Below are 16,855 nucleotides of genomic sequence, written 5' to 3'. Positions count from 1 at the left end.
GCGACGTGCAGACATGGCGTTTGTCTCTGTTTGCTAAACATTAGCTTCATGCAAATGTAAAAAATACAGATTATAGATATTTTTCTGACGGTGGAGGCTGTGGTGGTAAGTCCTTTGGTTGCCGTACTGAGCTGGTTGAAGCAATGTTAAGTAGAGATTACTACTCGCTAGCTAACTAGTTTCCTGTACTAGTAAAATATTGTTATGATCACTTGTCTTATTTTGTCTTCCAGTGCGTTATATGAATCCAGCATGAGCGGGGGTTTAGCACCAAGCAAAAGCACAGTGTATGTGTCCAACCTGCCGTTCTCTCTGACCAACAATGACCTGCACAAGGTAATGTAACTATCTGCATTGGTTAACAGTTTAAAAATGTTAGGAAAGTTGCTCTTGTATGGCCAAAAAAACCCACAAATGAGAAATTCCACCATGGACCCCAGATCTAAGCAACTTAAACTGAAACCGACCACTTTGTCTCATTTCAGCTATTTACCAAATATGGAAAAGTTGTCAAGTGAGTAATGTCTCCGTCATAACCTATTTATATCGTTATTATAATGTGTAAACCATATCTTGTGCTGAAGCATGTTATTCCTTCAAATAGTGTTTTTCATAGTGCTGACCTTGATGGTTTGGGTTAGGGTTTTATTTAGATTAACATAAGTTTATAGTAAGGCATCACAAAGATGAATGGTTGGGGGAAACAGACTATGACGCAGCATAAACAAGAACACATAACCCACAATTAGGTTCTGAACACTTAAATTCAGTAATGTCATTTACAATTTGTAAAACAGATATTAATAAGTGTCATGCTTATTTCAGGGTTACAATTGTAAAAGATAAAGACACTCACAAGAGTAAAGGGGTTGCGTTCGTTCTGTTCCTGGACAGAGACTCAGCTCACAATTGTGCAAGAGCAGTGAATAACAAACAGGTGAGTCTGTGCTATCCTAATTGATTTTCAAATAGTGCATTTCACTGAGCATAAGCTCAAGTTTGAAAACACTGAGATGTCTTTGTCTGTAGTGACTCTTTTTTTTAAGGACTTCTACCTTTGTGTTTGCCTCCCAGCTGTTTGGCAGAACAGTGAAAGCAAGTATCGCCATCGACAACGGACGAGCAGCTGAGTTTATAAGGAGACGTAACTACACAGACAAGTCCAAATGTTATGAATGTGGGGTGAGTACATATTTAATAGTCTTTGTCCTGTGAGACATTAAAAAATGATGCTTGCTAATGTAACCCAATGTAATGTCTAACTGTCCTTCAGTAAAAAACAGTAAGAGTCTCAGTTTTTCATTTATGCTAAATAAGTTATCTCATTTTGTATCCACTTACAGAGAGTTGTCAGATGTATGTTGGTCATTTTATGATTTCTTTCTGTGTTTTTAAACAAAATACCACAGGATACAGGACATCTGAGTTATGCATGCCCCAAAAACATGCTGGGAGAGAGGGAACCTCCAAAAAAGAAAGAAAAGAAGAAGAAGAAGAAGCTTCCAGAACCTGAGGAGATGTAAGTATTAAGATATTGTGAGAAATCACCTTATAATAAGATGTGTCATTTATTTCGAATTCCTTCATCTTTACCCTTTTATTTTTTTCTTACAGTGAAGAAGAAAGTGAAGAAGAGGGAGAGGACCCAGCCTTAGATAGTCTAAGCCAAGCGATAGCTTTTCAGGTAAATAAATAGCCAATGTAGACATTTTTTGTCTACATTGTTACAAGTATGGCATTATGATTTACTTAACTATATTCTGGAAAGTTTGCATCTCATGTGTATGCATGTGGCCAAACCATAATTTGCAGCATCACTATTCAAAGGCATACATATTACCTCAAAAAGAGGATGGATGATTTTGCGCTTTGGAAACAGGAAAAAAAACCATTCCATTAACATTTACATTTATTATCTTCTAGCATTGACATATTTCTTTATTCTTTTGTATCCCTCCAGCAAGCTCGTATCGAGGAAGAGGAAGTGAAGCAGAAGAGGCAGGCAGTTTTGTCACAGGAGGAAGAGGCTCATCCCTCTACATCTTCGGATTCCAGGAAACCAAGGATCAAAAAGAGCGCATACTTCAGTGACGAAGAAGAACTCAGTGACTAATGTGTAATAATACACAATTTGGACTTCAGCAACAAATTGCTACACAGATACGGATTTAGTTTTGTAAGCTGGTTTTGTCACAGTGGGGGTGTTAAAACATTCTTCTTTAAACATTGATGAATTTTTATTTCTTGTACAGAGAGCTGAGTCATTTTTATGTTTCTAGATTCACAGTATGATTGTTGTGTGGATGGATTGTGTGTGTGTATGTATTTTTGTCAGTTAATAAAACCTTGTTTCTTAATGACCAGATAATGTGATGGTTATTCCAGGGTTAACCGGAAAATTAGATAAGGAATGCTGAAATGAAAAGAGGGTCTCAAACTTCAGTCTTGATCCTTGAAACAGATGATGACAAAACAAACTCACTTCATGGGCTGTTAAGCAGCTGTTCAATCAAATGATCTTCATCAGCATTTAAAAAGAGGTTTATTTAGTAACTTTTCTCTAAGTCTACGAATGAAAATTAGCAAACAACTGATTTTGGAAATTCATTTTTATCATTGTATAATTTACTGTTAAGATTTTTATATAATATGATGATTATTTTCTCTATAAAATGTTCCTGCAGTAATAATCCGTTGAGTCTAAGGTTGTGTATTTTATATGTTCAACACAATAGAAGCTGATATTCATAATATTATGTCCAGTAGATAGAAAATGAAGTAACATATTGTCTCTGTAATAATGTTGGGCAACCTCTTTCTTACAGGGTCAAACTATCAAAATCATTACGACCAATTTTAAACCACCTTCAGTGGCTCAGCTGGCGACACAAAATCATGCAACAGCCAGCATGCTGCATTTAAGGTTTTTCAGCTATAAGATCCCATCGCCGGGAGAAAATACAGATCCAGTTGGTTGTCCTTCATATGAAAAGCTTTGGGAATCCCTGGTTGCCTCAGTCTGCTCTGTTAGGATTGTATTTTTGATGGTCGCTTCTTGCGTCAGCAGGCAAATAAAGCCAGGGATTCCCCGATGATATGCGCCTTTGATCTAAACAGCTGCGACATTTCTGCAATCTGCCAGCCAAAGGCGAAGAGGCATACATGTGAAAGGATGTGCGGTGAGCTAATGTGCGTGGGACTCCTGTCAGCACACTGCTGAAGACGCAACATTAGTGTCTTTTGCTGCGTTTAAGTGCTGTCGGAAATTAAAAAGCTCATCAGAGAAATAGGCTACTGGCTGTAAAGAAACATGTTTCTCTTAAATGTGACAACTGATATTAAAATCATGCACTTAAATTATATATGTCCTAATTAATCAATCATATGTTTAGCTTCGTGTATTTCTTGTAATTTCTGTTTTAATATTCCATTATTTTTTCCAAAAAAAAAAAAAAGATAAAAGCTGTGCATATGCTGCCCTATAACTGGAGATAAAGATAATCAATAACATGCCAGGAAGACAATTAACTATAATGATTTAAATTAAACACTTAATGGGAATGTGATTTTCTGTAAATACTCCCTCCCTCATCGAATAGGTGAAATAATCATTTGGTTAGTGAAAACCTGCTTGAATATCTGGCCGTATATTACACATATAAGGTCATGTTTGTCATAATACCCCAATAATTTGCATATTTAACACCCTGAATGTGCGGGAGTGTCGAGTTTACAGGAAGTGCGTGAAGGCAGCATGGATTCATCAAGAGGAATGTCAGCCTCGGGAAGTAACCCAGCCTCTGATTGGCCAGAGCAAGTCACGTGACTATTTCCCAAGCGGAGTTTCCACGACAGCTGGAAGCCGTGCGGCACAGGCGCATCGCTTCTTTGCTAAAAATTACCAGAAATAACAACAATTCTGCTCGTCTCCGCACCTCCAGATAAACCCTGGTCTGGCATGGGCGACAAGAGGAGTCCCACAAGGTAACGACCGAGTTGAAGCGTCCTAGATATTCAAGCTGAGGGGGCGGGGGAGGAACGGACATCGGCGAGCGCACGGAAAAAAATGGGTTTTCTCCTCTCTCTCCCTCTCTCTCTCTCTCTCTCTCTCCCTCTCTCTCTCTCTCTCTCTCTCTCTCTCTGCGTGTGTGTGTGTGTGTGTGTATGTGTGAGTGTGTGTGTGTGTGTTTGTGAGTGTGTGTGTGTGTGTACGCGCGCGGGTGTTAAAACCTCATCGCCAATTACAGTGTCGGATCACAGCGCGCTTGCAGATGATTTCCTAAATCCTATAGGCTTACCCCAGATGTTTGCCATCGATAGCCTTCGTGGATGCAAACTGAACTCACTCTTGTCTCCTCTCGCCCCCCCTTTTTTCCCCCTTTTCTCACCCACATTCTCTTTGCGTTAATTTTTTTTATTTTTTTCTCTCTGTTTTTTTTTTTAATCTTTTCTCTCCATTTATTGTTTTAAAGGCCGAAGCGTCAACCGAAGCCCTCCTCCGACGAGGGGTTTTGGGACTGCAGCGTGTGCACGTACAAGAACACAGCAGAGGCTTTTAAGTGCATGATGTGTGATGTCAGGAAAGGGACATCAACAAGGTAAGGCGATGGATACTGTACCTTTGGTCTGTTAGCGGATATTAGCGGGTCCCAAGGGGGTGTGTGTTGGGGAGGGGAGGGGAGGGGGGGGGGGGTCTTTAGGGACTGAGGAGTTAGTTTAATCTCACTATAACCTCCCCCCTCCCTCATGTATTTATTTTGTACCATAAAACAATTGATTCCCATAACTACTGTAGGCTATATGACTCTGCAATGTTACCGTTGAATATAGCTACAGCTGAGCTGAGATAGTAGTTTCTGCTAGGGCTGGGTGATATGGACAAAATCAAATATGATATTTTTGAGAAAATACCTCAATATCGATATTGCTGCAATATTGTAGGCTACTATGGCTACTGGTGTTGTCACAACATATTTACACAATGAGATTTTGTGAGTAATTTTATGATGAGTAATGAGTAATGTGGGTATGATGACTAAGTGGGTAAAGGCAAATAATAGAACAGCTATAACAGTCTGGTAAGTTTAGAAAATTACATCACTTTTACTGTAATTCAGGCAGCCATTAAAACCAGGAAAAGACAACACTTATGCCATATCATGATATTACGAAAACCAAAATCTAAGAGGATATCTAGTCTCATATCACAATATATTGATATTACCCAGCCCAAGTTTCCTGATGATAATTGCATTTATTATGTATGTTTGTGTTGTAGAGAAAAGATGACATACTTATCCAGTATTTTCCTCAACTACAAGTATCTTGTAAGCAGTGCATTAGTCTCTGTGTTCTTGCCAGGGTGTTGACACTGACCTCAGTGAAATGAGGGAGAGGGATGGCTTGCTCTTTTAAGCACACACATCCATCTTGTTGCCCCAGAGATATTTGTAATGTGAGGGTGGGGGGGGGGGGGGGGGGGGGGGGGGGGGGGGGGGACTAGATGCCTCTTACACACAAACTCACACACAGGTGCTCAAGCATATAAATATACAGCATGTAGGTTGACACACACACACACACACATACACTCATTGCCCTCTGTGCTGTGGCTGATATTTGTCCTGACATCAGCGATTTGAGCCAGGAAATGAGTGTTATTCCTGAGTGACAGTCAGTATCAGGAGGAAAACACAACAAAGGGTGAACGAGAGGACGTGTATCTCTGGCTTTGGGAAACAGTGTGTGTGTTGTTACATGATCTCACTCTTTAATGCATCACCAATTATCCTCTTCTGCATTAGCGCAACTTTCCCCAACTAAAACAGAAACATGCAGCTGTTAGCTTTGATACCTTTTTTTTTTTAGAAATGTGGCGTTTTCTGGTGTCGGCTTTAGCTTGTAGTATATGCCTCCACGTTCGTGCACTTGTGTGTTAGTGTGTGTGTGTGTGTGTGTGTGTGTGTGTGTGTGTGTGTGTGTGTGTGTGTGTGGGAGGGCTAGTTGTGAAAAGAGGTTGTCAGAGCAGCTGCCAGACAGACAGCCGTAGCTCATTACTATGCAACAGCTTAATCAGCCTGCTGTCATCAGAGATGCACACGTGCAGATGCACTCAACGTGACAACAATTTTACACATGGCTGCATACACATTTGTACACAAACACACATTCGAGCGCACAGTTACCGCTCGCACAAACAAAGAGACTGAGTAGCGGGCATGCTGTTGTCATAGGGTCCAGATTATTGCAGTTGAGCGTTGATTGTTCAGAGGACACTCCAGTGACTCTGCGCGCTTCCCGTAGAAAGAAGCGGCCTGCAGCTTTGCCAAGAGCCCGTCTGAGTCCTCACGTCACCAAAAGCTATGACATCCTTTGTCTTCCCCATCTGGGCATTTTTTTGGGGGGAACTTGGCAAGGACGCAAGTACCCAGAATTCCTCGCTTACATCCCTGACACTCAGCAACGCATTTCGAAAAGGAGAAGGTCTTATTTATTGTTAATAACCCCCTTTCTTCCCAACTGCAGTGCTGCACAAGTGTAGTATTAGTTGTCATGCTTTCAGTAGGGGACACACACACACACATATAGATGCCAAACACAGGCTAATACTGCAGCAAAACGGTCACACAGGTGGTCGCAGCTGTTAACGACCGAACAAAACAGACACGCGGATCTCTCGGCAAGCAAGACGAAGGTGCTACAGGGCAAACGACATGTAGAATATAAATGGAGGGCACAGCACATTCCTTTGCTGGTTACTAAACAAGCATGACTGAGCCATTGCTGTGAAGTAATGAATAAAAGCGTGACACAGGCATGTACTGTCCAGCGGTTACAGGAAGTGTCCCATAACCTGAAGGTCACAGGATCTGACAGCCAACAGCAGCCGGCGTGTGCGCTCTTCGAAAAGTAGCTTAAATCATCTCATCACTTGAGATAGCCTCAAGCACCAACCAAATGCATGAAATGTCACCTTTTCTGACAGGATCCGTGTCGTTTTTGGCATGTACTAGAGATGATGGATGCTACAAAAAAAAAAAAAAGGAACATCCTATGACAAGGAGGAGAAATATTTTAGGAGGTAAGAGGAAAGAGAGAGTTTGCATGTAGATAGCCGTGAGGAGACGAAGATCAATGTTTTATGATGCAGAGGTTTTTGCAGATCTCGCCGCCTAGATCCCCTCTGATGTGGAGAGAGATGATCTTGCTGCAGGGGCCCAAAGCCGCCAGCTGATTGAAAGCACGCCATCGTGGCTGTGAGTTTGACTGAAGACGGGGATACATCAGCAGGATTGTAGTCACTTATTAGAGGAGAAAAAGATTGACAAAGGTGGTGGGTGGGTGAGGGGGTTGGGGGGAAGCTGGCTGGCGTTCAGCTAATTCTGTCAGCGGCTCTGAAACTCGTGCAGCCAGGGAAGTCAAATTTGAAAAGTTGAGTTCAACCCCGGAACCAGCGCTCCGTTCAAAAGACGAGCCTGTCTGCATTGTCCACACACGAGGCCATATTAGCAAAAAGTCATATCGCATATTCCCCACATTTTCGACGACGTGTTAAAAACATCGCTCTTTGCCACAAACCTGACACAAGCATTAGTGCAGATTAATATGGAAAAATAGGTTGATGTGCACGGGAAGCTGATAGCTTACAGTATTTAATTAAAGCTGTCTGTAGAAAGACATGAAGGAGCTTTGGAATCACAACACATCATGCAGCCTCATTAGCATAGTACTTTGCAGCAGGAAAAAAAAAAAGTGGGTGAGCTATTCTATCTTCCTGTGACTCTTTGGGCTCGGTCCCAGCCTTTTGAAAACCCTTGTGATCGATGAAAGTCACGATACAGTGTCCAATGTGGTACTTAAGCTGTTTGATAAGTGCAAGGTCACAGGTTTGCTTCTTAAATCAGCTGAAACACCCAGTCAGAGTGTCCTTGAGCAAGACACCCAACGCCTCCCGGTGCGCCTATTACGACTTCTCCTGGATTAAAGTGTCATCTTAGCGTTTAAAGTAGAAGACGAAAGATCAGAAACGTTAACGCTGCTACCTGGTTGTTCGGAGTGAAATGTCGTGTGGAGCGGTGCTGACAGACAGCCGTTAAACCTAAACAATAGCCAAGTGCTACTGTGTGTAAGAGAGCTTTCTGTGTGTGTGTGTGTTAATGTGTGTGTGTGACCTTCTCTGGTGTCTAGTCTACACCACATGCATCTGCTCACTGAGGTGAGCTCTGACAAGTCAGGCCCACCAGGGAAACACTCACCATGTTCATGCTCTGTGTGTTCAGGAGCTTGTTTGGCGGCATTATATTTCTACAGGTCAGGACAGTGAGCTTGATCATGTTCCTATTAGTTCTACTTCTGCCTTTGGCTTTTCTTTGCATGTGTGTGTGTGTGTGTGTGTGTATGTGTGTGTCGCTCTCTCCATACCTTGATCCCTCCTTTCTCACTTTGTCTCAGCAATTCTTGTTTGCTCTCTCTCTCCTTTCTCCCGTGTTTCCCTCGCTCTCCCCGGCAGTTGAACTTAACCTAGGGCGTCTTCTGGTGACAGATTGAATGATGCGCAGGTTTCATCAGCTCCGCATAAACAAGCATGAGCCATTCTGGCTGGCTGGGAACCTGTCAGCATTTGACTGGTTAGATGTTGTTTTTATCATCCTCCGCTGAAGCTCTCCCTCACAGTTCATGTGCAGTGCAAACATCAAAACTGAGCTGTAATTGTGCCGGTTTGCTCAATTGCAGTCGTTTATAAAAACGTAGCTTTTAATACGGCTCAGTCGACGATATCTGGTACAATAATTGAACATTTTTAGAGTTATTTTTGTACATAAAACAGAGGCAGGGTGTTAAGAAAAGTTGCATGTAAAGCTTATGCATGAATTTTATTAGTTCAGCCAATGATTGGTTTAAGATGATAATCTATTATAAATCTAAGATACTGATCAGCCTGCTGTTTGTGTGGATGGCGGATTCCAAAACTTGCAGGCAGAATCTCTTCTAAAGCAAAAAAAAAAAAAGGAAAGGATTCATTATCTCTCCTTTCAATCTGTTTATTCTCTCAAAACAGCTGCATTGGTAAAAATGTGTGCAACCGGCATGGAATAGTAATATACAATACTAAATATGCATACATCCAATGCTGCCTGAGCAAAAAAAAAAAAAAAAAATGAATTCAGAGAACAAAAGGGACTGGAGCACATTGATTAATTCACAGCCTTTAATTGTGCAAACAGCTGTTTGCACAATTAAAAGGCTGTGAATTAATCGGTGTGCTCCAGTCCCTTTTGTTCTCTGGAAGTTTGCTGTCCTCAAACTGAGAGGCACCTGATTCAGCTGCACTTTGCTGGAAGATGCGCAAAGAACCCTGTTTTAAAAAAAAACGAATCAATGTGGAATTGAGTGTAAACCGGGGGGAATATCGTTTCACCGCCTGTATTCACATTTATACAAGAGTCAGTCAGTTACTCCTTGAAGTTGTGTGAGAGCAAAGCAACCAAAATTGATCCTAATTTGGCTGCTGTGTTCATTTCCCTGATCTGATTACACAAAACCTTCTACTAGCAGAGAGCAACACATTTGTTTCTCACCTGAGAGTCATGTGTTATCATCCACCATTATGTGCCAATAACCAAAAGGCTACGTTAGTATTGTTGCGCAACACCTTTTGATGCTAAATATTGAGTCATTTATGGCGAAACTCACCCAGCTGCTCATTTTTTCCAGCCTATCTTGGTCATGTGGGTGCTTTAGTTTAGGAATTCTACTTGGGTTATGAGTGATTATGTCAAATACGAGGTTCAGCAGGTTCTGATAAACAGAATATTTTTATTTAGTCAGACATTTTTTTAAACGTAAGTGAAATGATTGATACAAATGGCATCCATCAACAGGTATCGCGCATGTAAAACGGGCTTTATATCACCAATCAATGTTTGATCAGCCTGTCGCAGTTATTACATCCTCTATAAGTCATGCAGTCTGCTCGGTTGTGCGGGTTACTGGTTTTAGAGCTCACACAGCATACAAACGCCGAATGTACACCAGGGACAATGAAGCTGGCTGTTATCACGTCACTGTGGCTCAAGATTATGGCTACGTGATAAGCCTGTAATTACTGCAGTGACACTGATGCATGACATACTGCTCCGTGTGTGTATGTGTGTGTGTGTGCGCGAGAGGGTCTGTGCGGAGAGAGAGAGAGGAAAATGTGGTATAGTGTGGCTAGCGGGCTGTAGAAGGTGTCATAAACCACAGGACGTAGAGAGCCATCTGTCTCTCTCTCTCTCTCTCTCTCTTCCACACACACACACACACGGCGGTAGCATGTACAGGCAAGGAGAGACATTAATCATCAGGTTGGAGGAGCCCCCAGGAGCAGCCTACTAACTGCTGATAGAAAACCTGACACACACACACACACACACACACACACCTGGACTGAGGGTGTTCAACAGGGCATAAAATAAGCTATTTCACAATGATCTTACAATCATCACAGAACAGTGACATGAGATTTGTTCATAGCAGTGCACTCCAGTGAGTATTTGCAGTCCAGCAGCAGTCCCGTGGGCTGTTTGCTCATCACACAGTGTACTTGACGAATGTTAGCAAGCAATCCAAACATCTGCAGAATTCTTTGTGGGATTTAGCTCATTACCAGTTTAAAACTGTAAAAGAGCAAATGCCTGGAAGAACAGCCAGAGCTGCCCTGTTATGATTAAGAACATCTTTTCAAGCACTGAAAATCTTACATTCGAGATAGATTTGAGGAAATTAGAATCAATCGATAAATGCTTTTCTAGGTGAAATATGAAACCCGCATTCATCAATGCACCTCGACACTCACTCCTGTGGAAATCTTTGCAGCGGAGATTTTGTATTATCTACGGCGTCAATGCATGTATTGTTATGGTAAGAGTATCATTTGTTTTGTAAATATTCAGACATATTAAGTATTGGAAAAATTCTAATTTTGACCTGGTGCCATGTAATTTATATTCTTGGGCTGTACTTGTATATCTTTGTATGATTTACAGTTCAAGAAACTGCTTATCTACTTGTCCTTTATGCAGCCCCTCAGTTCAGCCTCTGTAGAGGGGTCAGTGGTCAACAGGCTGTTTTAGCTCCTGTTTCTTTAAGGCCCACTCCGCTCTGATTGGCCCGTCGGCAGACTTCCGGCAGCTGAGGAGACCACGTAAACAAACAGTACAAACAGTAGTAGCATTTCACTTCTTTTTTCTCGTTCTTTACTCAAAATGGAAACTTATTGAATACATCCTTTCATGTTCAAGCCTGAAATATGCAAGTAGACGACCTGCGGAACAACCATAGCAACAAAGATTACGGAACTCACGGCTGTTTGTGAGCGTGCACGAACAATTTTGACGTCATCACAAGGAGGAAGTAGATGTAGCTGAAGCCCTGGCTTTTGACTCGCAGGGAGCATTTTACATAAGTTCACTTCAAGTTTTGGACTTTTAACCATGTTTAACAAAGACATCCAACGTCATAACAGTATAAAAATAAAACACAGAAAATCACAAAAAAAATATGACATGTCTCCTTTAAGGGATTGCCAAAGTTATTACAATTCATCCTGATGGGGAAATGAATGAAAACCTAGTCTACAAGTTTCAGTAGACCATACATAGCCTCTTTTGGTGGCGAAGTAGTGTTATTATTATCATAATTGTCCATAAACAGATTCTGGCTCATACACACTACCGCCCCTAATTGCTGAGTCACAGAGCAGTGGTGTCGATGACCTGTTTGTCCACTGTGGCAGAAACATGACATTCTGGCCAAGCCATTGTGACTCACAGTTCCGCCATCTACTGAATCCGTTACGGACAAACATTCACTATCAGCTTGTGAAAAATCAGAACCGGAGGAACGTGTTTTCTGGTCATGTTGGTTCACAGCTGCTTTCTTGTTTTGTTTTGGGTTTTTTTTTGTTTTTTTTTCCTCTGTTTTTGAGCGCAGGCCAGAGGTAGAGGAGTGTGAGGTCAGTGGGTGCATCAGAAGGAGGGAGAGAGAGTGTGAAAGGGTAGAGGAGTGAGATGGCGATAGACGCTGTGTGTGTGTGTGTGTGTGTGTGTGTGTGTGTGTGTGTGTGTGTGTGTGTTTATGACATACTGTAGTTGGGTAGGGGTCAGCCAGAGTTCCCTTGTCAGTGAAGTGTGTGTATGTGTGAGGGATCAGTGGCAGCATTTGTACTTCGCAGCCCCTTGAGTCCGCAGGATGGGACGAGCTTGACTAATGCTTAAGGTTAAAAGCAAAAGCTGTAAAAGATTGTGAGCCAGAGAGGTTGAGAGTGTGATGTAGGCTTATTTTGTTTGTTTAATCTAAAGTTAAAGTTACGGACCAACAAACACGCCTATATATTCTCTCCTCTTAGTTCCTCTAAGACGTCCTGATCACATTTAGTGAATTAAAGCCAAAAACAAAGAAACTGTGATTAATATTCACTTGTTTTCTTTGCTCTTCCCTTTTTAAAAAGCAAATAGAATTCAGTGTGTTTAAGTGCTGCTCATAACGTCCTAATTTCCCAGTGCGGGACTCCATTAGCTGCTGTAGAATAGATGGCATGAGTGGAGCAAATATCGATTGGAACAACAGTTCCAACACGCAGTATTAATGTCAGAAAGAATAGGCTGTTACATTAGGCACAGAAATTCCTGTTGGAATCAATACACACACACACACATATATACACACACACACAGCTTCCAGATGGAGGCCACTAGTGAAGGCCTAAGTGCTAAGATAATAACCATTTGATTGGGTTAACAGAGGCAGCTCTGTTTAGGCCTGCTGCTTTGCCTCACCGTAATATTAGGTTGTCTGTCTCCTCTTTCACCTCCAGGTTATTGAGCTGGCTCTATTAGTGAAAATGACTTCATTGTAAAACATGAGGAAGATAGGATGTACAAAATATGTTTATAGTTTGCCCCCGTTGCTCCCCGGCACAGCCAGTCTTTCATATTTAAATAGAAAAAGATCATAATTAGCCTCAGGTGACATTTCCTCTGGATTGTCAGCAAAAGCAAAACATACAGAGCTCGTTTGCTGCATTAATCAGTCAATAGTAAATAATTTATTCATCTCACACAGTAAATCACGCAGGAACCCACAAATATATAAAGCACATAACATCCTAGACTGAAGGCATCAGCCAAAACACAAACTAAAAGGAGCTTATGAATGAGGAGGCCAGTTGTCTTGTTTTTATTTTTGGAAGCTGGTAACATTTGGCCTCGGGACAGGAAAGTCACTTTGGATGCGACAGTCTGTGTTTTGTGTGTGCTTCAGTAAACGCAATCCAGAAAACAAGACAGCGCTTTGTTGCTGTGGGACGAGTATCGGGGTAAAAGATGTCAAGGAGAGCAGCAAATTACTTCAGCTGGGAACAGAGGACTTCGAGAGGCCTCCGCATTTTATTTAAAAAAGGTGTCAGCGGTTCTGCAGCATCCTGCTGACAAGACAGATATGTTAGAGGATCTCTACATCTCCTCACTATCAGACAGTTATGTAGGCCAAGAGACCCATTTGCATTTCACTTTAGCCTTGCTAGCATCACTGCATGTTCTGTGAAGGCAATGATAATTCAGAAAAAAAAAAAAAAAAAAAAACGACTCTGAGAGAGACTCTTTGAAGCTGGGCCCTAATTTAGGTCATCCTAGAATTGTTAAACAACAGCTTTGCCCTCAGAACAAGACAGCAGACCAGCAGCTCTGGCTTATGCATTTCCTCTAAATTAAACTAAATAGGCCACCGAGGCTTGAGGGAAAATGTTGGCGTATTGCACAGCAACACTTGACCAGGTGCTCAAACCCATTTTGTGGATGGATTCTACTGAGCTCAGTACATTTGTACACTCTGTACGTGTACTGTGTCACACCCTTATAATTACATTAGGCAAGTGCAAAGGGCCATTTTTCATGATGCACCTGGAGGCCAATATTTGATAATTGCAGTACTTTTCAAAGGGTTCATACACAGGTTAGTACACTTGAGTAAAGCTTTTGTATAGTGTTACCAGCAGGGCTTTTGAAGCATTTATACTTTTTATGTTTTGTGAGCAAGGAAAGGTAGGCGACTAGAAACAGGATGTATTTCAGTCTCGTCGCAGCCGACCACTGTTGGAAGGTCCCAATCTATTAATAACGTCACAAAACTAGTAAAACAGTGAAACTGGCTGATGAATTATGAAATTTGTTTTCAGTGTTCAGTTTCAGATCTGATTAGGGCTCAGAAAAAAAACCCCACACACTGTGCTCTTCTGCTGTTCTCATCAGGCCCTCATGCTTCATCTGCTCACTGTTGTGTCTGTGTGTCTGCATGCATGCATGTGTGAAGTCATTTCATGAGCCTTTATGTGCCTCGGTGTATGTGTGGTCTGTTGATTGCATTTTTATAAAGCATGCATACGGTTTCATGTGTACCAGGTTTTGATTTGTATACACATAAACGGCTTTTGGTACTGTATCTGCATGCTGGGTTGTGCATTCATACCTATAACTGTGTGTGTGTAGGTGTGTGCGTGCATGCACAATCAGGCACTAGATGTGTAGACTCTCTCAACAGATGGCCTTTTCAACACACTTGCCTCTCGGCTAGGGCTCTTGCCAGCCCCAAAACACACACACGCACACACTCCTGCACAGAAATATGATTGCAGCCTTCATGCTTGCAAACTGCTGCCAGACCAATTGCATAATGCATCATTTTTGAGACAGCAGATACTCATGGAGGATGGAAATGTGACCATGAGAAACATTTAGTAAACCATGTTCTACTGCGTTACAACATATTTGATATTGGATCAATCTTAAGCATTTTGTTGAATCAGTGTATGAAGGTGAATAATCCTGGTTTGACAGATAATCATGCCGTCAGACAATGTTTTTATTGTCCAAAAAAAAGACATATTAATGAATTAAGCCCTTGTGGGTCCAGGTGGACTGAATTCTCGAGACCCAAATTCAGTCCCTGCATGCAGGCAACTCACCTTGGTCACATATTCCACCATACAATTGTCAGTGATTACGGTGGGAAGCCGGTGAGGGATCACGTCCTTGTTACTGCTCTAACGACTGCTACTGATCAGTCGGGGCGCCAGCAGAATGGAGAGGAATCTGGAGCAGATAGCGTGAACCGCTGTACGTGTTACACCTTGTGAAGCTCTTTGCCATCACCTTTCTACTTTTTATGCAACACCCACATCATTTCTGTTGTGTGTAAGCCTCAAGCTTTTGGGAAAAAAAAAAAAAAACACCCGGCTAAAAGAAAACAGTACAAACATGCACACAAAAATTCAGTATGTTTTGCACACTTACAATTCCAACTAAATCTTTGTGTTCACCAAAACAGATCTCATCTTGTCAATGTGTATCCCTGTCAGCGCAAAAACAAGCCTGTGCAGGTATATTACATATCTCACAGACCAGGTTTTTATTTGGAATGCACCAAGTGTGTGTTGTCACTGGCTGCCAGTGTAAAGAACACTGCAGTAATGCCATCGTAACCAGCACTGGCAGTGATTATTGGCTCTTGATTATGGTGGAACGCTAGCATGAAGCCATGTGTTCACTGTGATTTTCCCTCTCATTAATCTGCCACACTCTCTCCTCCTCTCTCCCTCTTCATGTCTCCCTCCTACCCTCCAATCTCCCCTCTCACCCCCCCCTCCCCTCCCTTCCTCCCTCTCTCCCTTGATCAGGAAACCTCGTCCTGTCTCCCAGCTCGTCTCACAGCAGCAGGTAACTCAGCAGTTCGTGTTGCCCTCGCAGCCCAAAAAGGAAAAGAAAGAGAGAGTAGAGAGGGAGAAGAGCGACAAAGAGCCGGCGCTCAAGAAGAACAGTCACAAGAAGATGAGGTAAACAAGCTGACACCAAGGTGGCGGGTGGGGTGGAGGATCAACAGGAATCAGATATTCCAGGGATGCATGAATAAACACTAGAAACTATAGATGGTGTTTATGTTGTCACCTGAAGTTAGGTTGATGTGTTGTCATATTTCATAAAGCACTTCAGAAGATTAAAGTGAAGAGACTAGGAAACACCAGAAATAACTTTCAAAGTAGTGTCTGGAAGATGTTCTTTGGAGTTCTCACTGACATTGTAGCAAAAAAATTGCTGCGGTATTTGAGTTAGCTAGGAAATTAAGACAGTATTTTGCTTTTATTTGTGGCAGCGATATGGTTCTTTATATACTTTTTCAGCTTTATTTTTTTTCCCCCACTTTTCACTTTCTACCCACACATCAGGCCGCGATTAAAAAACATCGACCGGAGCAGCGCCCAGCACCTGGAGGTGACGGTTGGGGACCTGACAGTCATCATAACAGACTTTAAGGAGAAGGCCAAGCCCTCGTCCACCTCGGCCACGTCCTCCAGCTCCGCGTCGGCGGCCGACCACCACAGCCAGAACGGCTCCAGCTCAGAAAACACAGAGAAGGGGCTTTCCCGCTCCTCCTCACCCCGAGGAGAGGGCAGCTCAGTAAACGGAGAGTCCCACTGAGTCAACCCCTCGAACCCCACCTCCTCTCACCAAGACCCCCGGCCTCCACACACATCTCATTTGCAAGTCCACAGGTTACTGGAGGAACATCCTGCCTCTACTTGAGAGCTGCAAAATACTGGCAAACAAATGTTTTTTTTTGGTTTTTTTTTGCTCTTACGGATATTTCCATTTCAATAGGAATTGTGACCCATTTGTCAGAGAGCGAGGTGCCAACCCATCATATTTGGCCAGTTTAATCAGTTGAAAGATTCTCCACACCTCTGGAATTCATCATTTAGAAAGCAATATGAATCATCCTCTGCTCCATCTTGGAAGTTGTGATAATCCACATTTTCATTTGG

The 16,855-nt window shown here is 42.2% G+C and overlaps 2 protein-coding genes across 2 annotated transcripts; both read left to right on the top strand.

Annotated features, from left to right (window-relative positions):
* On the top strand, positions 1-2,365 carry zcrb1 (zinc finger CCHC-type and RNA binding motif 1). The gene is made up of 8 exons (XM_042402895.1): positions 1-105; positions 234-336; positions 486-514; positions 826-937; positions 1,075-1,182; positions 1,410-1,519; positions 1,615-1,684; positions 1,961-2,365. Exons 2-8 carry the CDS (start codon positions 253-255, stop codon positions 2,111-2,113), a joined length of 666 nt encoding a protein of 221 aa, XP_042258829.1. The 5' UTR covers positions 1-105; positions 234-252; the 3' UTR covers positions 2,114-2,365.
* Positions 2,366-3,814: 1,449 nt separating this feature from the next.
* yaf2 (YY1 associated factor 2) lies at positions 3,815-16,518 on the top strand. Its single transcript, XM_042403998.1, has 4 exons — positions 3,815-3,984; positions 4,473-4,598; positions 15,713-15,868; positions 16,259-16,518. The coding sequence occupies exons 1-4, from the start codon at positions 3,959-3,961 to the stop codon at positions 16,509-16,511; spliced, it is 561 nt and encodes a 186-aa protein (XP_042259932.1). The 5' UTR covers positions 3,815-3,958; the 3' UTR covers positions 16,512-16,518.
* Positions 16,519-16,855: the final 337 nt, after the last annotated feature.

The sequence above is a fragment of the Thunnus maccoyii genome, chromosome 23, assembly GCF_910596095.1.
Source record: "Thunnus maccoyii chromosome 23, fThuMac1.1, whole genome shotgun sequence".
NCBI lineage: Eukaryota > Metazoa > Chordata > Actinopteri > Scombriformes > Scombridae > Thunnus > Thunnus maccoyii.
This window is presented reverse-complemented; position numbering and strand designations above follow the sequence as displayed.